Source organism: Chroicocephalus ridibundus, chromosome 16, assembly GCF_963924245.1.
Source record: "Chroicocephalus ridibundus chromosome 16, bChrRid1.1, whole genome shotgun sequence".
NCBI classification, from domain to species: domain Eukaryota; kingdom Metazoa; phylum Chordata; class Aves; order Charadriiformes; family Laridae; genus Chroicocephalus; species Chroicocephalus ridibundus.
Window position 1 is genome coordinate 4,141,758 of NC_086299.1, and position 25,919 is coordinate 4,167,676.

At 42.0% G+C, this 25,919-nt stretch overlaps 1 protein-coding gene across 3 annotated transcripts in view; it reads right to left on the bottom strand.

Moving 5' to 3' along the window:
• The window catches only part of SKI (SKI proto-oncogene), a 117,532-nt gene extending 101,604 nt beyond the window's left edge, over positions 1-15,928 (bottom strand). Inside the window, exons 1-3 of one of the 3 annotated variants that reach the window (XM_063353642.1) lie at positions 15,194-15,928; positions 14,162-15,083; positions 12,413-12,469 (exon numbers count right to left, since the gene is read on the bottom strand). In XM_063353642.1, the coding sequence (XP_063209712.1) occupies positions 12,413-12,469; positions 14,162-15,073 (969 nt within the window). In that variant the 5' untranslated portion in view covers positions 15,074-15,083; positions 15,194-15,928. Of the gene's footprint in view, positions 1-12,412; positions 12,470-14,161 lie in introns of all 3 variants that reach the window. The other 2 variants (XM_063353641.1, XM_063353643.1) reach the window with 2 other exon arrangements.
• Positions 15,929-25,919: the final 9,991 nt, after the last annotated feature.

Consider the following 25,919-nt stretch of genomic DNA (forward strand, 5'->3'; position numbering starts at 1 on the left):
CAAGTGAGGCTTCTTATACCAATAATCCAATAACAAACTTTTTAATCTAACAGCAGCCCCATTTATTCCAGGAATGGAAACAATCGCATCTTATAATACGTACAATCTTACGAACAGCAACAGGAATGGCCACAGGGTCAGCCTCACATTGTTTGTGCTGACAGAGATGCTGCTGATACCACTTCCACACCACCATCAACTACACCAGAGACGCTGCAGCCTTAAGCCAGTACAATGCTCTGCATTAGTATTTGCTTTGATAACTAAGACTGCATAATAAAATGGGAAGAGCTGGGGGGCTGCATCTGCACTATAAATTAAACAGGATTTAACACTAATCACTATTAAGGTATCTTTAATGAGACCTATACAAACAAGGGTTTGGGTTTTTGGTTGGTTGGTTTTTTACCTTAAACCGCTGACCTGACCGGGAAAGAGAACGAGGACTGCAGACAACTGAGTCAAGTGTAGCTGCCCTCCAGACTTTTGAGTGTTACAGAAACTTTCCCATCCGATTCTTGATGAACAATCACTGATGCAAAAAAAAAAGAATCAATACCGGACTCCTCATTCATTGCACATTTTACTGCTCCCAGCTGAAGCAACATTATGTTAAGATCAGAAAAGCTACTTTTTTTTTTTCTTTTGCCAGATCACTTATTAGACCAAGCAAGAAAAACTTCACTGCAATCAAATGACACACAGCTAGTAACTAACGTGAGCAACTGAAGAATCAGTGCCATTTTTACCTTCAAACCTGAGAAGAGAGTAGATTGTAACAACGTTATCTCACTGAGCTCATGATTCTGTTGTGGAAGTTGATGTCACATCAGTTGACAGCACGTTCCATTCACAGATATCGATAAAGAGATTTTATTTGTACCTCAACTTGTATCTTGAAAACAATATAAAAATCCATCCTTTATCTCATTTTTAAAAGGTTCTGTAAGTCTTTGAAACATTAATATTCTCCCTAACAAAGCCAGCAGCTGCTCTGCCAGCCTGTGACATGGATGGTTTTGTTAAAAGGTTTTCATGTGGGTTTTTTTTTTTTTTTTTGCAGTTCAGTGTGCTTTGCATATGAAACAGGACATTTCCCCACCCTCCACCCCCATTCCCTCCGAATCCAGAAGGGACCTTACTTCCTCCCTCTCAAACAAGCAGCTCATTCAGCAAAAGGGAAATCCCAAGATGCACCCGGGCAAGGAGCCTACAGAAGGAGCTTGGAAGGAAAAAAAAAAAAAAAAAAAAAACAAAACACAAAACACAAAACACCAAACCAAACAACAAAAACACGACCAAAAAAAAAGAGCTACCAGTGTGTCCAAAACAGCAGGAAGAGGAGCAACTGAGCTGGTAATTACCAACTTACTTCTGCGAACTACTACTTTAGGACATGGATCTGCCATGCCAATCGTTTAAAAAGTTTTTCCAGGGTAGCAATTCAGTTTTGGCCCTACAGTAAAATAACCCACAGGACTGCAGTTCTCCCCTGCCAGAACAGAAATTACAGAAAGCCAGTTTGGAGAATCTTTTACATGATTACTGAGGTAGATTTAGTGGGGTGAATTTGAAGCAACTCAACTGTTACTTTGCAATTATAATCTAAAGCAAAATTTGTTTCTGTTTTTAAAATGGAAACAAAAATCAAGCAACCTTTTCTTAGTTAAGAAATTTGTTTGAAACAGGATCCATGTGTGTCCATTTTTCTTCTCCCTGAGACCTAATGCTCACTTTCGACATCCAAACTGTCTACAGCAATTTATTCTGATGACACAGGGGACTACGATTTTGACTCGGGGAGTAAAAGTTCAAAAGGGAGGGGGATCTAATTAATAAAAGAGATTTTTTTCAAGGAAAAAAAAAAAAACACAAAAAAATACCGCAACTTCAATGAAAAGGTTTTCACATCTGTCAAGATGGGATCCAGCTGTTCTTTAAGGAGAACATGAATGAACATCCCTCTTAGAAACAAAAAGATACATGAAGTTTCATTAGTGTGAATCTACTGAAATAAAATCAAGTTATAATAAAAGAAAAATGCACCAATAAATTAGTCCAGCTAACGAGGGCAAATGTGATAAATTTTTAGAAACCTAAATTATGAATTTGCATGTAAATTTGTAAGAATAGAATTTAAATGTAGAAATAGACTTCTGAAAATACAACCTCCACTGAAATCCCATGAATTACTCTAAATTTTCACTTGTAAAATCTCATCAGAATTTGACCCTCAGATTGTAACCAGAAGCTATGACAAGCGATTTCCACTATAAGACACATTTTGATAAACTTGGACCAAGTCCATTGACTTCACTGAAGTCAAATCACAGAGCAAACCGTTGCCTCAACGACCTCCCCTGAATTAAAGCACGGCATTAGGTCCAATTATGACTATACTTCAGGGTCTTTTTCAAAGAAGCCCCTATTTCTTCCATTTACTTGAATCAGTTCCCGGCATGGTTTGCATGATGTCAAGGGGATTATTCTTACTGCATACCAGGAAAAATAAACTGATTAAAGACCCTCAAGGTCTAGACCACAGAGTCATTTAAAATATTATCTCTTTTCTATAACGGTAAACGTTAAACCTCATCTACGCATCTATAAATATACAGATATAACTCTACACACTAAAGCAATTCACTAGTAACGTAAGACCAGCTATGGTTGCTTAGACAATACTCAGCAATGATGCCAGGGAAGATATTCCTGCTGTTGAACTTCCCCACATACTGTTCCCCCGCTTCGGGCTGGTTTGGCTTCTCCTATAGCTACACTTGAACTCATGAAGCTTTACCAACTAAACCAAAGTCAAGTGAAACAAGGGGAACACTGCAACTCCGCCTTAGCAAGTTCTGTCTCATTGACTCATTTTGGTTTTTAAAGAGTGGACCATCCTCTAGTTTACAGAATTAGAAGCTGCTGTCAGAAAAAAAATCTGAGTCAGTTGTGCAGGACAGCACAGAAACTACAGGTGGGGCAATAATCCATAGGCCGCTATTGCCAGTAATCTGGTCGAAATGTGAAGCCGCAGCTCATACTCCTGCTCCTTCCAACTCTTCCAGAGTAGTGTGTGTGTGTCACCTAACTGGGAAAAGATATGTAACATTTTTCATCCTGAGCACTGAACTGCTAAACTCAAAATAAAGCGAAGCGTGAAGATCTGTACAAATGCAAATGTCCCAAATGCCAAGACTAACATTTCTAAAACCTAATTCAACTCTTTCATTTCTTAGCTGCAGGCCGTTTACTGCCACTCCTTTTTTCCACCCAAACAAAAGACGAAAGGGATGACTCAAAGCAACTTGAATTTCAAGCTAAAGCCACAAAGCACTGAATGCCTGATCTTTAATATTAAACAGGTGTGCAGATGATATTCATTCAAGCCCCATCACAGCTAGGTTAATTGTTAAAAAAAGTGCAAAAAGACAAAATTTACTTAAAAGACACATGGAAAAGTTAAACAATGCTATAAGTAATGATGCAACTCATACGGTAAATACCAGCAAATAGTAGTTACAGCACTACCAACTCCCTCTACGCCTTTCTCCCTCCAAATCACTAATTTTAATATATAAAATTGTGTGAATGCAAAGAAAAAAAAAGAAAAAATATATAAACTAAAATATAAAATTATATAATAATAAAAATACAAATTTTTTCCCTTCAGAATTTAGTAATGTTACACACACAATCTTTGCTCTAAAATCAACAGGGCTAAAGAAGGATCAATGAATCCACTATAAAAAAAGATTTTTGCATAAATACGTTTCTAGAAATTAAGTTCTACAAAAAGGAACTCCCCATTTACTATGCTGTGAGGGCCAAAGCCTTTGAATAGTAGTTCCGCATATCCACTGAATCGGGCACTTTACACCACTTCACCACTTGTATCACTATCTACTGCTGAATATGGTCCAAAGATTACTTGGCTTCACCAGTTCTGCAAAAAACTACACAGTTGTGGCAAAAAAAAGAAAAAGGCAAAAAGCCAAACTAAATCTTTGAATATATTAGCGCAAGGATTCATTCTATGGCATGTTTCTTATTAGTGAATGAATGGGAACAAAGAAATATCAATAATGGACCTAATGCTGCAGTCTGTACTCTTTTGAATCCGACTTACTTCTCACAGCAGCTCTGCACCACTCTAAATACATTTATTTCAAAGGAATATTTCTAAACCATACCAGCATGGGTGAGATAATTCACACCCACTGAATAAACTGCAACTGCTAGTGGGGAGTTAAGAATGGCAAATTCTTTTTTTATTTTTCCTTTTTCTTGAATGACACTCCATTATCTTTCAACTCAGATAAATTTTTCATCTGTGGAATGATGGCACTTTAGAAAAGCATGCTTAACATATAATTTAATGAGAAATTCTTAATAACAAGAGTGTAAATCTGAAATCTGTTACATCAATGAAGGTTCTGAAACCAGACCATGCTGTAGCCTTAATATTGTTTATTTTCTGCCTTTCTAGCTCATTACTCTGTATAAAAGCTATAAAACTTATTTTACTGCTATAAATACGTAAACGTGAACAATCTTGAGGATTTTTGGTTTGTTTTTTTGAAAGATACTTGTCAAAAAATATAGGACCTAGAGAAATTTAACACTTACAGAGGGCTTTTTAATTATTTAAAGTAATTCACTGCTTATAATTGGTACTACTACAATCTCTGTTCTAGTAAGCAGCAGGTTCCCCACGCAACCTGTATTTTTTAATACTCAGCAGAATTAGTTTTGTTAGCTAGATGCTGGAAACAGCACCTACAAGCATTACGTATGCAGTCCAAGATACACAGCACCCCAGTATTACATAATAATAGAAATAAAATTACTATCACGATCCCATTTCTGCCATCTGACCTGCACGGACGGCTCTTCAGATCTGTGCAGCTCCCCCACTGAAATCAATAAGGGTTGTGTGCTTAGGTCAGCTGCCAGATTTGAGACTGCAGGATACAGACACACAAATAGCCTCACGCAGAAGTTCACATTTAAGCAAGAAGTTACTTTGGCCTCTTCAAGTTCAATAAACGCACTTGACTGCGGTCGCTTTCTTCTCCCGTGTTAACTGACACAATACAGCTTAATTTTGCTGAAAAGCAGCAGGAAAGTTTTTACTAAATGGTCAAAGATTACTAAGAGCAGCATTACAGAAATATTTTGGACACTTTTTCTTCACTGCCAGAATTGGGAAGGCTCACCGTCATTACCTTCTGTTTAATGATAATAAAGGCAACAAAGTCTTATAAAAAGAAAAAACATCTAAAGATTTAAAGAAAACAGGTGGTATTATTGCTGATTTTAACAGTACCACTGGCACATGACACTAATGCAGATATGCATTACAAATTCCGCAGCCCCCTGGCCAGAAGGGTGCCCAACTCCAGTGCTTGGCTGATTCTACTTGGGCGTGAAGAATCGGAGCCTGTAACACAGGTAATGCAGGAAGGAAAGGGGGTAGAGGACTTATAAAAATGCAGGCTGTGACAGTGAAAAGATATGAAATGGTTTTTCTTCCAACCCTAACAGATGTTGTCCAATTAAGGATGCAAATAAATAACCCTCTGCATTGCGAGTCAGAAAACACACACATAAAAGCTTTCTAAATACATTTCAGTTTAAACTTGCATAATTCTCCCAGTGGAGAAATCATCTTAAACTTATGTAATCCTTAGAAGGAGACATTATTACATACAATTCCGTGCCACTAAGAAACAAGGAAGACACATCTCTAGAAAAGAGGTGCACCCACACACAATTAATTATACGGGTGTGGAGAGAACAGAGAGGAAAAGCGCTAACAAGGATGCGAAGACCAGAGCCCGCTGTTTCCACAGAGACGGGACTGTAACCAAGCTCAAGGGGCTGCTCCCCTTTCACCGGCCAGAACTGTCTGTTATACTTAACCCAGACTTCCTAACACTTGATATCCTGTCTGCTATTTCAATGCCCTTACTCAATGTTTCAGACAGACATTACACAAACTGGCTGGTGAAAAGGGTTGAGAAACCAAGAAGCAATCCAAGTCAATGACCTTATTCTACAAAATGATACCATTGACTGAGCAGAGGGTGAAGAACAAAGCACAGGGGTACATGTCTTCTGAATACATCACTGACATCTTCCGTAGCAAGAAACAAGCACTAGGCTGTATCTTGTTTTGTTAATGTTGTTACTGTCTTTTAATCCTTAAAGTTTAAGCAATTTTTGTGCTTTCAGTGCAACTGATTCTCATACCAAAACAGAAACAGCTTCAATTTAAAAAAAGAAAAAAAAAACCCACAAACCCAAAAACCGAACATGAAAGTCACATTTTCTACAAAGCATGTACAAAGGTAACCGTACATAAATCAATAAACAAAGCCAGAAACCAAGTTATTGATTAGCTCCTTTCCTGTTTATCTCCAGTATACAGAATGATGCTGCAATTTTTACATATATGCACAATGTCTATCCTCATGTACGTTTTCCCTGACATTTTAAATAAGACTGTTAAAACAAGTAGAGTACTTAACATGAGTAAGGGTGGCAGGACTCGTCCCATCTAACAGAACATATAACTATGCAGCTTATCAGGTTGTTTTAATATGCATCTGCTGCTTGGAGAAGCCCAATTTTATGTGATAGCAACCGAACCATAGATGGAGCCAACGATAAATGCTCCACACATGGGAATTCCCATTGGCTTCCAGAAGAGCTCTCTGTCCAGGAAACACTGACAGGATCAGAGCTTGAATTTTGTATCAGTGTTTTTGTTACTTCACCCAAGCCAAAGTCAAAGCAAAATAACTAGCTCAGTGCAGAGGGGCCAATCTCCATGAGCCAGCAGGATTGCCCAATACCAACAAGACAGGCCCACTCAAAGAACTGCACCTGCACCTGATACAATTTTGAGGCCAAGTTTATGGTCCTTGAATTTGCATCAGAAAAAAAGGCTGGCCCTCATCCCAGCTTTAGACATGTTTCCTCATCAATTAAAAAAAAATTTAAAAAATAAAACCTGACAAATCTGAAATACAGGAACAAAAAAATTCCATCCTGTTAGATATCTACTGCAACCTTAAAACCCAATCTCGCACGTGGCGACCAGCAGACAAAATCCCTTCAGCCTGAAGCCAGACCAGCTCCCAGTTGCAGAAACCATCGCCTCATTCAGTAAGATCCATCAGGATCAGAGTACCATCAAATGTCAATGAAACCAAAATCCCATTAATGAGCAAAATGAAAACACTGCAGTAGCAGAACTACGTGTTCTGCTCTCTGCTTTAGCACAGGCCTATATATGCCAGGTAAGGCCACAAACTCAGTGAAGCTACTTTGTCTCAGCACCGGTATATTCTGGTTTGGAATCCATCCCTCTATTCTATGACTGCAAGTGCTGCCAGTCAACACACAGGAAGAAGTCTGATACATATACAAGTCTGCTGTGGTTTGCGGGTGAACTGGTTCCAATTACTCTATGCCAGCTGATTGCTTGAGTGAGAACTGTAGAACTAGCCCCAAAGCCCCAAACCTTCAAATTAACCTCGTATGTTCCAGAAGATATGGGAACAGGTGATTTTAGTAATAATCTCCACACTGACAATGAAATGTAAAAGACATACACGGCTACATAATGTGTAAATGAGGAAGGTAAAGGACCAGAGCACATCTTGTCAGAGCAAACTTGCTTCTCTGTAGTTATTTTCCAAGAACACATACTGACTGTGAGAGTGGAATAGCATTTTAAAAATGGTGCAGATTTACTAGTGTGTATTACCCAGATTCAGAAAACATATGCAAACAAATTAGGTATTATCTAATAAAACGTATCATTAACACACATACTATAATTGACAAATCTAAGACAAATTTAAAACAAAACCACACTATATTACTACATTTTAAAGTAATGCTTCCTGTATGTGAAGATCAATTTGGATTAAGTGCTCTATGGCCACTCAGCTAAAATAGATTAGCCTAGTAATTGACAGTACTCTATCGATATATTCGCTACGATTCAGTTTAAGTTACTTTTGTGTAAGCTCTAATTTCTTTCCAAGAACCCCCTGTTGGATTTAGCGTAACTGCTCCATGACAGTTCCCTCTAAATAAGAGTTACAGTGTCAAGTTCAAAATTCACTTTTTTTAATAGAAAACCCAAAAACAAACAGAAACCATACATGTCAGAATTAAAATCTTTTCTGTCTAAATCACTGCACCCATTGAGACACAATTCTTTGCGCGATGGCAAAGCAGTTTGGCCAGCTAAGCCAGCAACATGAGTTCCAATCATCGGTTATCACCAGCCAGCCAGCCCACTCCTTACTACAGTCAGTACCATTCAAAACCCTTAACTTTGGGAAAATAACTTTGCTAGTAGATGAAAATAACAGGAATTTTCAATAAGAATGGACAACGCATCTCTTTAGATGCCCATATCTCGCTTGGGCCCAACCACCTTGATGTAGCCCCAAAGTTCCCCCTGTTCTAGCAGCGCTGAGAATCAAGGAAGGTGTAGATAAGGTACAAGTGGCTGCCAGAATTTTAACCACTGCGTTGTCTAGACATGCTCTGAGCAGCCTCATACAGACGCCTCCAGATGCTTTTACAACACCGATCTAAACGCGCCTCTCAGCAAGTGAAAACACACCCTCATTGGTCAGTCAGCTCAAGCGAGCGATAGCTGTGTTCATACCCTGGCAGCGAGACCAGGTGTGAGGCTCCCAACACATCCAAAAAATAAACTGTGTTTACATGCATCTTCAAAGCATGCTACTGTTTGGGCAGAACATACGCCCAAGCCCGAAACCAGAGCAATGGAGAGGTGAGACAGCCCAGACAATGAAGGGAGAGGCAGATGTTTAAATATTTTAGGCAGTGATTTTCAAAAGAAGAGATTGCATATAATGCCCTCCCTAATTCAAGAGGACTGAATTCAGGAACTTACGAACTATTCTGGGGCAACACAGTGCCACAGTTGACTCAACATCATTAGATCATTATTTGCAGCATATTCTTTGACTAACACACATGCACGTACCTGCTTCTTTGTTCTTGATCTACAACATCTGTAAAACTGTTTGCACGCTTAGGAAAAAATGCTGATGTCTGCTTAAACGCTGACATCTCCTCAGGTACACAGCATTTTGTTTAAGCGTGGTATCATTTTTGAAGTTCAACTTTTTTTTGTGAACTAAACTACTGCCTCAAGACTTCAACATTTTTGTTTTAGGGACTTCCTAATTTTTACTGGAGAATCTCTAATATAATTCCTGAACATCAGGTAAGAGAACAAATGAGTTCATTGCTCCATGGAAAAGCAACTGAACCCTCAGTTCTCAGGCAGAATTTTCCAGGACGTTTATCAAGTTGGTTTGTACCAAAAAGAATAAATTCATCTAGTGGTCTGAACACCATCGCCTGTGAATAAAATCAGAATCTCTCTGCTATACCTACCGTAGGATATATACTATGAACAAATAAAGAAGATTACTACTGCGATGAAGCAGGACTTTAGGATACAGAAAGATACCCATTCTAGCTCTACTACTGCAACATTTCAGGTGGCCATAAAGCGCAGCACAGCACCTAAAAGTCCACAGCTACCCTACAGCTCAGTCGGTACTGCGCTATTTCACTTTCAGCAATTTTTGTTCTTTGATTTGGCTGCACACTTGACCTGGCTAAACCTTACTCCAGCTGAGAAAGCTGCATGTTGTGGCAGCACTGGGTTGGTAGGCATTGTGAAATAAAGTGGGAGGCCTTATGTGCTCATTTGTGTGTCAGTACCCAGAATGCTGCTTCTGGCTTCCAGCTACTTCATAGAAGTGCTGCTGGGACTTGAACCGTGGGAACACTGCAGCGCTGGCGTGTGTGGGTGTGTTCACACGTGTGCAAGGAAAGCTCTCTTATTCTCTTAGTGTCTGATCACACACAGTTTTGCTAAAAGTACACGTCTGGCACACAGGTAGGAAATACGAAAGCGCTGTCAAATGTTGCTCGGTTCAATGTTTAAAAAAGAAAAAAGCGTTCAAAAGAGACAGTTGAACCCACCCTCCTCTACTGGAAATAGCAACCAACAAAGCCTTCAGGCCTGCTTTTTGAACTAATTCTATCATAGTGGAGGCATACTGATGTTAAGAAACCAGAGAGCCGTCAATCACACAGAAGTGGAAAGCAAGCGCGAGAGACACACCAAAGCCATATCTGTCCCAGCAAGTGAACACTCAACATGCACCAGCTGCTGAGCTCAAGAAAAAAGCTTTGGCACTGATGATGGATTTCTAGGTCCCTATTTTGCAACCCTGTCAGATTATTCACATTTTAAACTTCTCAAAATACCCCAGAACGTAATGGTTGTACTCCATGCCAGTAATGGTGGATGAAATGAGAAACAGGTAGGGAAACAGGACACCCACTCAAGTAAAAGCTGTGTTGGTGCATGGAGACTTTGAAAGACCAGAGAGAAAACAAAGCAGAAAAAAAACCCTGCCACGAGCAGCAAGGTGGAAAACGCAGCAAAAGGAAAATGGAGAAGGTATCATATTGCTCAAGAAGAGAAAGAGTTTTTGGAAGTAGCAGGATGGTGAAGAACCTTACGGGAGGTCAATCACTCATCCAAGGATGAACAGGGAGGATATAAAAAAATCAAAACTGTAGAAGAGAGTAAGAGAAGTAGCTGAGGCCTCCATGGTTCCTGCTCTAGTGGGGACTCCAACTGTCATAACTCCTTCCAGTTTTGGTTAGGATCCTTTGCTGACTTCACACAGACCTAGACAAAAGCTTCTTCTGCAAGTGGCAAGACCAGGCAACAAACATCTTGTTCAACCAACCAGTCTGACCGAGAGACAGTGTATCTACATGTATGTATCCACCTCTCAATACAGACACACAGATAGGCACAAGGGAGACCTGATGCGTATAGAAACATAAGTTGGGAATGAAGTACCTAGGCAAAGCTATACCTTGTAGCAACACTCTAAAATCATATGAAAGGAAAAAAGGGAAAGAGGAGGGAAAAAAAGAAAAAAAAAAAAAGAGGGGAAAAAAGGCAGTTTTGCCAGTATGCTGAATCGGCAAAGGGGGCTTGTGCCAACCCAGCTCCTCCATTTAAGTCAGACCCTTAAAAGGCAGAGCTGTGCTGGCAGAAATCTACATACCTCATCACATAAACCTCATGAACACAAACAAAAAGGTCAAAAAAACCTCACTGCTTCTTAAACAACCATGAAAGTGATCAAATGCACCCCATGTTACCAACATACTAATAGAGCCCCAGCGAAAATACAACACACAAAGCAATGTGTACACACACATACATAAATAAATAAATTGGGAAACTGATAAAAAGCCCATTCTTGAAAGCAGAAGACAAAAATATCTGACACAGCAGATTACAGCACACAACACACACCAACACCTCTGTATAAAACAGAACAAAGCTATGCAGAGATCTACATCAAAAAGGAAGACCACCACAAAGACACATATGCTTCACCCTTTCATCCAGAGACAGACAGACATAGAGCCCAACAGACACACAAAACCCACACAAACTGACAGTAATTAACACAAACACACAGAGGCAGACATGGGACCATCCTTTCATTTCCTTACTAGGCATCTAAACTTTACTCCTATGTTACTTGCCCCTGGCCACAGTCTACCAATCTTAGAGCCTGATTAAATCTCTCCGTAATTATCTGCATACACTGCTACAACACAAATGACCTTAGCATATGATATCCGTTGGCTAAACCCAATGGAAAAAGGCTTCAGAAAAGGAAGGATAAGCGTACAAAACTCTGCCAGCACTGCCAGGGTCTCCTCAAGACTGCACCACATTAATAGGAGGGCCCTGAAGACAGCTCAAAAGCCTTGAAACTTAAGCCCAGTTTTGCACAGGATGCATGATAAAAGCATTCGTTTTTTCCTCTATCCCATCCTCTGGGGACACACTTACCACTCTGTTCCTCCCTATCAAACTCCTTGCCACCTGCTCAAATGAACCTATGCAGGAGACTTAAAATTTTAGGATGACGGAATTTTGGATAAGTTTTCTGAGAAATAGACGGCCACGATTTCCTTACATAATTTTTGGCGTCCACTATTAGGTATCTTGAATTCACTCCGCAAGAAGTGCTGCGCTGCATGCAGATTTTGGAGTCTGGGGGAAAAGTGCTTGCTTGCCATGTTCTGAAATAGGACCTATTAAAAGGTCACCAAAAAAGTCAGGCAAAACCAAGATTTAGTATCCTTTTCTTTTTCTCCACCTGCAACCTCACCTGGGGTGTTGGACAAATCATACAACAGAACAGAATGCCATAAAAGCCTTGTAAGAAAAGGAAAGCACACCCCTGCTAACATTCATTTTAATTAAAGTCTGGAAACGACCGAGCTAGGGACACAGTACCTTTCTGGAGCACGAACGTGGAGATTTCTTAATTTTGCTTCCCAAACGAAGCATGCCCTAGAAAATTAATTTCCCAACATGAAAAACACGTCCACTTTCAGAGCCGTATTTTCCTCTCACAGACATTCATATACATCTACCCCACCATTCCATCTTAGCACATGACTGACAGAGAATAGACAAGCCATTAAAAACACATCCACCTCCAACCACGGAGATAATGTGGCTCATTACAGCCTAGCTTTGTCACAGCGGTTTTGACACTCAAGCGGGAGGAAAAGGAGGGGTGAGGACAAGGACTGAAACGGGGGCTGAGCACAAGACCAGGAGAGAAACTGGAACTTCAACGAGTGAGACTCTACTCCTTCACCAAAAATGCAGAGGCAAATCAAATGGGTTAACTAGGCCTCTTAGGCTAGCTGTAGGAATTACCGCATTGTTTGTGCAGGATATTTTAAAAACCCTGGGTTTTGTTCGGATTTTTTTGTTGCGTTTTTTATAAATAAAAGCTTTATTTAAGTCTGACTATGCGTCTGCCCCTTTAAAGAGGTATGTGGTGAGATAATTAAGAATTTTACTGAACGTTCTCAGCGGGCTTTAAATGTTGCTCCTCTTTTTGAGGCTTGTGCCATTGCCCTTCCACTCCAGACACATGAAAACCAAAGAAAAGTTCAGAAGTCTCTGGCAGATGAGGCAGAATCCAAGCAACAAATCTGCAGTGTAAAACTCAGTAGGCAAGAGTTTGCTTTAACCTTGTGGTGGGGGGTCGGGGTGAGGGGAAGGAGCAGGAAGTGAACTGCTCATCCCACAGCCGACCCCACCATCGCCAGCGAGCCAGACATCCTGGTGTCTGTAAGCCAGTCCTCAAGGCCTTGTGGCACTGCTGCCCATTGATCCGGACTGGTGCCAGATGCCAAGGCAGCCTCCCACCCACACACCAGGGATTCTGGGATCTAAAGGCAGCTCAGACTGAAAGAAAAACAAAAGACACCTAAAAAAATTGTGCTTTAGCTGTCTGGCTCAGCACGGCATGGCATACCTTAAGAAGCTGCTGCAGCTGGCCCTAGACAGATTCATTTACTGAATGTATACATAATCCAGTATACAAAAGCCTGTCTGGTGGGGAGATTCAGACTCCACTGGGATACTCCAAAAGCAGGGACCTCTCCATTCACGTTCCACGCACTTAATCTGAACACCAGTAACCGGCATTACTGTCAGGATTTTTTCTTAGCAGCCACATTTTATTCCAATGAAAGCATTTTGACAATTTAGCCCCCACCTCCATCTCTAGCAGCATGCAGTCGAGCAGAAAATTATATATATTTGCTTCTGGAGTGATCAGTAACTGTTATTTTTTTCTGGCTTCTTCCTTGTCTTGACCCCTAACTGAAGCTCTTAAAGACCCAAAATCACATAGTTCCTGCTAAACTCTGAGATAGTGTGATGGGTTTCAAAGATCAGGTTTCATGTACAGTAAGACATGCAAACACACATATATAACTTAAAACTCCAACTACCATGTTCAGAACACAATCAGAAAAAAAAAAAAAAGGTGCCATCTCAAACACTGCTCGTCTACATTAACACACACGTGGTGAGAATTAAGAACACAATTAGATTGCTAAATGAGTCAAAGGAAAAGCAGCTGGTAACAAATCGGGTATGTCAATGGATGTCAACAAAATTATAGAAAATTCCTTTTCTTTTTCTCCCCTCACCCCCTTTAAAATTAAAGGCATCACTTACCCTGGGGGCTTTCCTCTTGTATTTGTTGTTATAGTCAAATTTTTCTTTCATTTCATCTAAGAGCTGGCCCAGTCTAGCTTTCTCCTCTTTCCCAGTGTAATCCTGGCTGAGGAGGATATAGGATCTCCAGTTTGCAGAGTCAAAGCCCCAGTGGCAAGTCCTGTTTTCCAGAGATTTGTGAGAGTGGACCACAAATTTGTGAGGTGGGTACATAAGCCTGCAGTCCAAGCACTGGATGCAGGCTGCGCTGGGGTTACTGTAAAGCTCTGGCACCAAGAGTCCCTTACATTTCCCAAAGCACTCATGATACACCTTGAAGCTCTTCTCTGTAAGCTCCAGCTCAATTGTGCTAGAGAATTCCTTCTTGCAGTGGGGAGGATAGGTGCCACCATAAAGCAAGGCATTACAAAGCCTCTCAGCATCAGTTTTAGTGATGAGCCCGCAGGAAGGAGCGGAGAAGGGCAGGATGCCCATGACTTTGAGGATTTCCAGCTGGTCAGCAGTGCATCTGGAGCAGTAAATGTGTAGCTCATCACACACCGAATTAATCTGCTGCAGGGAGAAGTCCCTGAGCACCGAGTTCAGGATCTGGGGCAAGCAAAGCCGCTTTTCTCCACCCACCACGAAGCAGGAGATGGTTTCCCCTTCCAGGATGGTCTCGCACCTCTCTGTGGATCTGTCCGAGGGCATGAAGAAGGGACCAGGCATTACCGGAGGAGGCTGGATAGGGGGCAGATGCAGTACAGGTTCTGCTGGGTCTTTGCCATTGTCTTTCTTGTACATCTCCTGTGCCCATCGTGCTGAGAAAGCAGCAGGGCCACCCAGGGAGCTCATAGAGCTCAGATGAAACTGTTCCAAGGTCTTCTGCAGTCCTGGATGAGGCTGGAAGCTGCTTCTACTTACAGTCTCCATTTTTTAGTTTCTATTCCCAAAACAAACAACAAAAATCCCCAGTTATCTTCCACCCTGGTACAAATCCACTTAAGGGATTTTTTTAAGAAAAAAAATTATGAACAAAATAAAACAACCCACCCTTGTTTTTTTCTCCTTCCCACTGAGGTTTAACAATCCACTAACGAATAGGAAATAAATCCTTTTGTATGCGTGTCTCTCTTCTTTCTTTTCTCTTGATTCGTTACAATTTCAAAACCTCCAAGTCTCCAAGCTGCCCCGATGGAGCACAGAGTCACGCCAAAAAGAGGTCTTCATCCGAGCACTCACCCCCTCAGCCAACCCCCCAGGCAAACCAATCCCGCCTCCCACACCTCCACCACACACGCTCACTCACACACACACACGCCACCCACAGAAATACAAAAAGTCTGTGCCACGCTCCGAGAACCAGGGGCTCAAATATGTTCTGGCGGCTGCTGCTTCTCTGCAGTAATCACCCTGCTGTCCATATCCACCGAAAGGAAGGCGCGGGGGAGGAAAGTAAAAAGCAGGAGGAGGAAGAAAGCTTGGTCTGTGGAAGGGAACAACGCAGAAGAAAAGGAAAAGGCCCAAATCTCTGGCACTTCCAAAACGGCGCGGGGGCTTCGGACGGGCGATAAGCAGGCTCCCTATCCCCTCGTGGTCCCTCAGCTTGATCTGGGAGGACTCCCCGTCTCTCGGTTCGCCTTTCTTCCCTTATTTCTCTCGGTCTTCTCGGTGTGCCGTGGGGAGCCGCGGTAACAGAGCGCACATCCTCCCAGCTCCTCTTTCCAGCAGAGACTGAGAGTGCCTGAGAGCTGAGCTAATGCAGGCTGGCTCAGCCTCCCTCACTCCTCCTCCTCCTCCTCCTCCTCCTCCTCCCCCCCTCTGTTTGTTGGTGTCTGCCTCAGTCATTGAATCCCAGCCAAGAATGTGACCAACTCCCCAGGCCGGGCTCTTCCAGGAACAGCGGCCGCCTCCCCCCTCCGCTCCGCGCCGCGCTGCCGCACAGGCCGGCGCGCAGCACGGCCCCGGGCGGCAGCCGGGGTAAACTGCTGGGTTCACGGACCGCCGCGCCGCCGAGGAGGGGCGGTAGGGCGAGGGCTTTTTTTTCTTTTTTTTTTTTCCTTTTTTTTTTTTTTTTTCCCTCTCGCCGCTTTCTTTCTGGACAGCGGTAAAAAGGGAACAGGCGAAAACGCGTCCGCCTCGCGCTCGCACGCAAAGTGCCAGCACGCCACAAAAAACCCGTCCGCCGCAAAACCTGCTAAGTTCAACTTTGAGCACACGCCCTGCTCTCTCCGAGCAGAAATCGCAGGCATACAAAGACAATTTATGGCCGAAAGCAGCACATCCTCGGTCGCGCACCCAGCTGGCCCGCGCCCTCCGCACAAGCGGCCCCTCCTCCGGACACACATGCCACACACCCCGCTCGCATGCGACGCCTGTGCGCCTTTAACACGTGGAAGAGGCGTGAGCCACAACCGCTACACAGGCGCGCGGGCGGCGGGGGAGCTACCCGAGCCCTCGCCGACGCAGTAACGCGGGGTCAGGCCAGAAAAACCCGCGTTTGTCGCAAACGGGGGCAAACGGGACCGCGACGGGGGATTCCGCGGCCGGCGGCCACAGGGCCCGCGCGCACGGCGCAGCCGGAGACGAGCGCCCCCTGCCGAGCGAGGCGCGCAGCCGGAGCCCAGGGCTCCCCGCGCGGCCCCGGGGAGCGTTTCCACACCAACACCATGGCTAAAATACTGTTCTTAATATTGTTATATTAAAACGTTATCTGGACTGCAAGTCACTTAAAGCACTATTCATAGTATGCATTGAGTGAAACACAAAAATCGAGCATTCAGATAGTCTCTTCTGAAAGAGTTTACCATTACAGCATAAAAGCAGAAAAAGCAGGCAGATCGGGACAAATAGACAAATGGTCAAACACTGTTTAAAAGCGCAAGCAGGAAAACAAAAGGTTGTGATTTACTCAGAATCAACGTGACGGGGCAAGGAACACAGCAAGTTCTGGTATTTTAGTTGTATCTTCATATTCCGCACTGCTGTCTGGAGTAAAGGACAGAGGTGTCACGGAGCTGCAGAAGAGCTTTGATCTCACAACCAAACCAGCGTTCCTCCCAAGAGGAACCCGCTCTCACACACCCAACCCAAACAGAGGGGGCAAGAGCCAAACACGCTGCTCCAAGTCATTGGTTGTGGCTTTATGTGCTGAGAGAAAGCACTTAGAGAATCTTTACCAAATTCCTTTATTACAGAAAGCCATTGGTGGCAAGAGGTACCCTTTAATTTCTGTTTATACAACGCGTCGCACATGGATTTACTGATCCATGAGTGGCATTTGTAAATATTGCCACAAAACCAAGGTCTAAAGACATGATCTAACAACGTAGGCTGTACAGTCCTTGTCGATTCCTGTCGCTAAAGAAGTTACCACAGCAAGCGAAAGCAGGGCTAGGAACAGTCTTCACCGAGTAACAGGTGTATCTAAAAGGTTTTAGTTAAGAATCATGTTCATAATATTCTTCAGAAACTATGTGCGGCCCCTTTTGATAATACAAAGGATATCTATGGTGTTCCATCATCTCCAAACCAAAGGGTGTGCTTTATTAGAAAGAAAACCCTTCCCACCATTCGGCCTCACCTTAGAACAGCTCTGGCCATGCCAAGGCAGAAGTCCCAGACACGCAGCGAAGCCCACTGGGGAGGTGGTGATCACACCGTCACCAAAGGGGCTCAGATACACTGGCCAACAGTGGCAGATTAATCCCCTAGATGGACTTAGTCCCCTTGCAGTCATTTTTTTTTCAATCCACTAAAATATAAATGCCCAGATATACTCAAACACCATGTATGTGGTTCCTAATTCTTTTAAAGAACAAAACTAATGCTTGCAGGAGTGTGGATAGTAATGGAGAAGCTTCTTTGCTCTGGAAGCTGGGTTTTTTTGCATCCCCTCCCCTTTACCCTCTAGAAAGAAAGGACAGTAGTAACTGCAGTTCATGTTGAAAGAGGTGCCATTTTCCCTCCCAAATGACTCTTTTGTGCAAGTAAATCTCTGGATCGTGCAACAGATTGCTTATGGGTGGAATTCAGAATCGGAATTCCTGAAGCAGAGGGGTCTACCAAAAAGACAGGAAGGATGGTCTTGTGGTTAAGACAGAAAACTCGGGACATCTGGGGTCTATTCCCAGATCTCCCACAGACTTCCTGTTGCCTTGGGCAAGTTGTTTCGTCTCTCTCTGCCTCAGTTTCTGTATCTGCAATATCCACACGGTGACCAATTAGAGTGGCAGCTTCTGAACCTAAATTCATGACGGGACAAAAACACACGTTCAACTCCTGCAGTAACAATACAGTAAAACTTCTCTGTCTTTCTGGCCCACAGACTCTGCAGAATTAAACAGCAGCAGGGCAGGAGAAGGGGGAGCAACAAGAGCTGTCATTTGGGATTAGGGTGGCAGTGGCTTCTGAAGTCTCTGCCTCCCCTAATGACGGACCGTGAGCGCTGCACATCTTAAAATCATTTTAATCTTTCCCCCAGTAACTCTTTGTCTCGCTCCAGCTCCAAAGCCCTCTAGCTGGAGAAAGGAGAGGGGAAAAATATCTCGGAGGAAGGGCCCTAACACCACAGTGTTTTTCTCACTCTCTCCCTCTTCTCCTCCCCCTCTCCATTGGCTTCAAGGCCAACAGCTCCTGGAACACAAACACTCTTGTAAACTTCTGAACCACACAGCCCTATGGTGGGTGGGTGTTTGCTCCCTGCCTGCCAGTTCCAATCCACCCACAGATTCCAAAGGCCCAGAACAAAAAGCAGACTCCATTTTCCATATTTAACAGGCAATTCGTTTCCCTCCCCATCGCCTTCATTTGCAGAACTCGGTGCCTCTCACAAGTATCGTGTCCCACCTTTTACACGTTCCCCAAGTGGAAGGTATCATGTTTATACATATTTTATGTAGGCATAATAAAAGTATATTCTAAACAAATTCATCCCAGTCCCCCTCTGGTTTTAGATGCCTGCTTCGTCAGGAAGAACTGGGGATTATCAAGGACTGTGCTGCATATTGCAGCTATTTGACAAAACTTTTGGGAAGGGCCTGTTGTGAGGACTGTGAAGAAGGAAAGTAAGTGCAAAATAAAACATGGGTACAAATGTGACACATCAAAATTCCTACTGTAGCTCATGTTAGACAGTAAATTCTTTATAGCAGCAAATATCTAATTTCTCCATGTTTGTATTGTACATATTAATTTCTAATTGTCACATTCCGGTACTGAAGTAAAACAATTCCTGCGTGACCAGGATATTTCCTTCCCTCCTTTCCTTTAGAGAGCATCTGCTAAAGGTCATCATTTTCATTGATCATTTCCCTTACGGTGAAACTGGGGAATGCCAAACTATCCAGAACCTCCAGAATAAGGTTTCAAACTCTCTGTCGAAAAAGACATAGCTGAGAGTCAGGTGGTCTTTTTCAATCAAATATTTCATTTTTTCATTGACATACAGATTCAGCCTACAGAAAATTATTTCACAAATGTGTACCAACTTCTTAGCTTTTTGGCTAAAACAAACTTTGAAGTGTTTATTTTTAAAGAGACCACAATTTTTTGTACATATTTCTCTTAGAAACTTAGTGAAATAAGCGAATTTTAAAACACCTAAGAAGTCACACACACACAAAAAATTTTCATGAACCAGTCATATTTAAGATGACCCAAACAAAAAATTTCACTGTTTGAGAAGGTCAGCAATGGACTCACGTCAACAAAAATGTTCTCTTTTTTTAATTAATGGAAAAATCAACTATTTACACAACACCTGTCACGCCAAAGAGCTTAGTGAGGTGGCTAGGACTTCTATAGTATTTACCACCTATCAAGTCCTACCATTTGCTAGGTGAGATCTGGGATGCTGCACAGTCTTGAAAATCTACCCCCTACACTACACTTCATACAGACTGGTTACAGGTTTGATTTACATACTAATAGCTCATTTACAAGGTTATTTTAGGCTTTTACTGTGCTCCAAGTAGTGGCAAGATCTATTCCGAGAGCAGTAAAAACAAAATTGGTAATTATGAGACTGTAAGTGGGGAGGTGGTATATACGTAGATGTAAAACTTCCTGAAATTGCTGAGTTACATGAGTGGGCAGTTGGTGAAGATTTTTTAGGATAACCTTGGATAACAGAATAAGTGGGAGGTCACTGTAGTGGGGAATTCCACCCTAAAGAAAGCACATGGGAAGCAGGGCTGGAACTGAATCTGGGTTCTGCTCGCGTTCCCAGGGCACCCTCTGTGTCCAGAATGAGGACAGAAAAGCAAAGTTCCCATTTCATAGGTAGTTTCCACTCCAGCCATTCTATGTGGTTTCAATGAAAATATGCAAGTTGTATATTTTGAACAACAAAGGCCAAGGAGCTTTAGGGCTGAGCTCTACCTCCTGGAAGATAGAGCCAGCTTGACTGTGTCACATACAACTCTACAGTTTGAGAGAAACTCAAGACCAAGGAATAACCTGAAGAAAAAAATCACAATGACAGAATTTGTGAAAGCTGGAAACATACTCTGAGGCATATGCACAAAGCAGGCATACGTAAAACAGAAGAGATCTTATCTTCTTCCCTTTTAGTATCCATTACCTGGTTACAGATGATAAAGCAATCTCTCTCTAGAATGCTGCTCCTCTCCAGGGTCTTGCCTCTCCTTTCTCTGCCAAACATATTGGTTTAATATCTGATCATTTCAGTGATGGCAGCTAGCTATGCTGTATTTTATGGGTTTGGTTCAGCTAACTGATTATATTTTACCATGTTCATAGCAGCTTCTGCCACCACTAAGAAGAGAATCCCATGGATTCAGAAGTCATCGCTATTTTCTTAACCCCATTCACAGCACTCAGTTCCTGTCCAGCTTAGCTCCACAGCCTATCTCCTTCTGTATCTTTTACTTCTTTCCAAAGTACAGAACCTCTCGATCAATACACATCTCCATATTCCTCTCTATTCCTGATCATCAGGGGATAATAATCTAGGATAAGATTCGAGCTCAGGTTATAGCAACTGATGCTTTTTGCTCCAGAAGTCCCTAGCGCCATGCAGGATAGCAGCTATCACGCTAACACAATTCAGCAGGCTATTCAGAACAAAAGCTGTCTGACTGGTGAACTTAAGAACTGACTTGAATCATCCCAGAGTTTGACCAATGGGCATGCATTCATGATTAATACATGTAATGAACATATGACCTGCTTAAAACATGACTTGCTCTCACACCTAAAATTCACATTTAAACTGCAAGAAATCATCAGGCATCCTAGGAAATACAGGAGGTGAGAGGTTGTTAAAAGCACATGAAAGAGCTCTCCATCTTTTAGAATTTTTTCGTCCCAAGTTGCCTGGTATGTTGCTCAGGGCTGCCCCTCCCACCCACACACTCTGTACCTACATGCCCCAGTGGACGTTGCCAAACACCTCATTAAAAAAAAAAAAAAAAAAAAAAGAGACATGCTTGCTACTGCCAATAAAAAAATTAATTTACTGGAAAAAGTCAGAGTGGGGAATACAAGCTGGAACTCTTGGGATTCCCAGAGGAGCTTACAGAATAGTCCTGTTAGGTGAATCAGGGCTGCACAGTCTTTTTGTCATTTGTATTACCACAGAATCTTTCACTTCTCAGTATATCCAGCAATAACCAAACAAGGCATAGCATACACATCCAACAGAGGAAGGCATAAGAATCTCAAGCCAAAGCCTTGTCTTTGTAAAAAGAGCAACTGAACTGTTGTTATCCACCCGCAGCTTTTCATCTAGTATGTTTCTTATACAGGCTATTACCAAATAGTCGCTATCACCATTCTAGGGAAGAAAAATCAACACATTTAAGACAAAGTTAAACCTAAGACTCAAGAAAAGTATCTCCCCTATCTCAGGGCTTATAGCCATCTAGCGCATCCCAAAGCAATCAGTATCAAAGGAAACGAGTGTGCCAACCTTGCACTACAGGAGTTACTGATTAGCAAAACCTCAGCTTTGAGCTTCACCAAAACAAAGTGGGTTAACTCCCCTCCCTTGCCCTCCCACACACTCTATCATGCAGAGAAGCTGTGGGAATACTGATTTGATCTGCTGCAGCTGCTGTGGTGAGTAAAAGGGCAACAGAGCTGGGCTCTACAACTAGCATGTATCAACTTGCACGACGGCACGATTAATGCTGCCTCGTTTCCACTTCACCTGAAACCCATGTGCAACTTTAAGGCCAAACATTCCCTTCCTCAATAGCCTCTTACAGACTCCAGGGAATTAACGTATCTTTTTTGTAATCTCTTCCGTCTTTGAGATAATTTCTCATCATCACAGTATCCATATTTTACAAATAATATTGATATGCTTAAGCGTACCCTTGCTAGAAGACTCTGTAAGACCTTATTATCTGCTACCTGGGTTATCACTAAGGCTTCTGATTTTAGTCTCTTTTCTCATGTTCTTTGGTCCATACTTTACAACAGTTTAAGATCCAAAATCATAGCAGGGAATGAGCCCCAATGTCTGCTTGAAATTTAGGATATCTACCCCTTGTTGTAAAGTGATCCTCTATCTGCTGGTCTGACATATGAACCTGCAATTTATTTTAAAGGCCTGTGTCTCCTATAAATAACACACAGAGCACTAGGCACTCTATGGAGATAAATGCTTGCATCATCACTTCAGTAATTCAGAACGTGCTGTCCTATAAATCTGGAATTTCTACTCCTCTCACAAATTCTTATGGGTTGGTCTCATATTTATTTTATTTCTGGGCTTTCTGAATGAACCTGTGATTAAAGCATATGCACACCTCATTAGCATAATGAGATTTTTCTTACAAGCATGTAATGAAAAAGAAACAAATTCATACCGTCATTTTACGGATGTGGAACTGAGGAACAGAGAGGATATACAACTGACTTAAGGCCACCCTGCAGATCTTTATCAGAATCCAAATCTGTTACTGAGTTAAAATCAACTGCTTTAACTTAATGACTATTTTTTTCTAACAAAAAGCCACTGATACTCCTAGAACTATTCCCAAATGAAATTTATGTGAGAAGACAATCTAATACTAAAAGACAGAAGGTTTTTCGGGTTTTGTCCATAAGACCTCTTTCATACTCCAATGGGCAAGACAGGCTGGTTTTTGAATTGGATGCTTCAGACACCTGCAGTCTGGAAGCATCAGGTAATGAAAGTCCTCCACAAGACTGGTATTCATCAAAACGTCTGTGACTTAACATTGTCCCATTCTCTTTTTCAGGAAAAGACACTTAACATTTTAGGTTCTAGACAGCTTAAATTGTCAGACTAGTTTTTATGTCTCAAGTTTCTTCAATTTTTAGTTAGCTATGTCAGAAAAGAAGAGTGCAAAAGCAAGCAACAAGAGATGTTATGGCAGCAGGTTCTCAATACCACAACCCCCCGATCACGCAGAAGGACACTTCAGCAGCCTACCCTCTTCTAGCTATACAGAGCAGAAAGGCAATTAATGTTTCAGCATGACTTGCATGGGTACTGCTCAAATGAGCTTACACTATAGACTTTCAGTGAGTTTCACTTCTGTTTCCAACAGTCCTACACTTTCAGTATTTCCTAAGTCTATATGCATAGTACATACATAGATTAGACACACTTTGCATGTCTTATGTGGCCTTCTGAGAAAAAAATGGTCTCTGGAATAATTAGGGATTAAGATTATTTTAAACAAACAATGAATTCGCATTCATAAGCTTCTATACTACTCATAGCTATAGCATTTATATTAAAAAAAGTATTAAACAGTGACTGCGAGAGGAAGGATTGCAGGAAAGGCTGGCCTTGCTTAGATTTCCCTTTTTTATCTCCACCCTTTCAAAAATTTCTACTAGATTTCTCTTCTGCATGCGGCAGGCCTGAGAATGGCACTCTCTCTCCCTTCTTCCTACTATCCATCACGTAATCCAAAGCCCATCTTGAAGCAATGATCATGTCTGTACTGTGCATACTGCAGCATTACCACTAGGACCCCAGATCCATCACTAACACGCCAGCTGGCACCTTTCCCTCCCCCTGCTTTCTTTCCCTGAGCAGGAGAAACCATTCATTGCCTTCTGGGGCTAGCACTGGACCCACACTGTTCTTAGTAATGAATGCAACCTGTTCTAACGAATGTGAAGCTTATTTGTGAGTGTGGAGCTGCACTCAATTGCCTGACATTTCACATTTCTCACCATAAATCTGGGTAACACTTTATTTTAATTACTGGGACATTTTCTAACTTTTATTGTTTCTGGCAAACACCGGCAAAATGAGCTCATTCATTATATAAGGTATGTGAGCTATTTCTTCAGGGGAAATTGTGTTCTATATTATTCTTGCCATCCAACAAGATGCCATTCACCACTCTTCTAGATGTCATTAAGTATCACACAGACTGAGAATAATTAACTAATCTTTTCCTAAATGATGGACCTTGGAAGAGGATCCATCCACCCATCCATCCATCCATCCATCCATCCATCCATCCATCCATCCATCCATCCATCCATCACACACCCATTAATGTAAGTAACTAAGGGTCAATACATCTCATGCCTGTTTCACATCTCCACATCGAAATGGGTGTAGATACCACCTTGAGATGACACAAAGGAAATTTCAAACTGCAAATCTCACACCATGATTTGATTTCCCCAAGGTAATTTTGATCTACGTGTGTTACCAAGACCAATACAAGAAATAGCAGGCTGACAAAACTGATGAGCACTGCACTCCTCAGGAAGATATTGTGTAAATGAGAACTAGGCATCAGAGACTGCAGTCAGGGCCCTGGGGAGAACCAAAGGATTTTACAAATGCCTTGAAGCCTCAATGTAAAAATCCCTTTATATTCCACCCCCCAGCAAAGTTCTATATTTTCACTAAGATGAACAGTACTGTACACTGGAGACCTTGAACTCCTCTAGCTCTCCAAGGTCAAATCAGTAGACCTGCAGAAAATCACATTCAGCATCTCAGGGCCTTATTTGTCCCACAGCAATCAGTGCCAAATTTCAAATGGAGTCCAAACAAAGATTAAGTTTAGACTCTATCTTCATAACGATAATTTAGGGCCAAGATAGAGTAGGTGCTGAACACTCTGCAGGCAATATAACCTCTCGCTTGTAAAACCAGGCCACAACTTTTCAATTAGTGAATTCAGACTGGACTGGAGAAATAATAACTCAGGCCACCTCTTTTGACAATTGTTTCAGCTTTAGAAATCGATTCCTGCTCTTGGACTATGGAGCAATGCCTCTCCCCTCATCTGTGCATGACATCCCCTCCTCAGACTGTACCTTCCTTGTTCATACTGCTGAGCCCGAGATGATGGAATTGGCCATTTGCCCAGGTGAAGGGGAAAAAAAATTAAAAAGGCAGTTACTGTAATGGAACGGCTTTCTGACTTTTCTGAATACAGTACGTGAAAATCCCATGCAGATAGTGCATAGCGTGTTTAATGACTCACGCTCCGCATTTTCACCAGGGAAAAATTTCAGGCCTGCACTTGGTTAAAAGATGGAAATTTTTATAAAACTTCCATTGTGGTATGTTACCATCTGTTCAGAAATTAACAAAAACAAAATCTAAGTAAGTAAATTGGTTGATTTTCTTTCTTTCTTTTTCTTGTAGTAAGAGCTTCCTGTTTTATAGATAAGACGTGAATGTCTATGGGGGGGATGTAAGCATATACAATTCAGTAAAAAAAAAATAAAATAAAGACTTCAATCTAATTGCTTGCTGGCTTTGGGCAAATTTAAGTCCTGAAAAGTAAACTGCTCAATACAC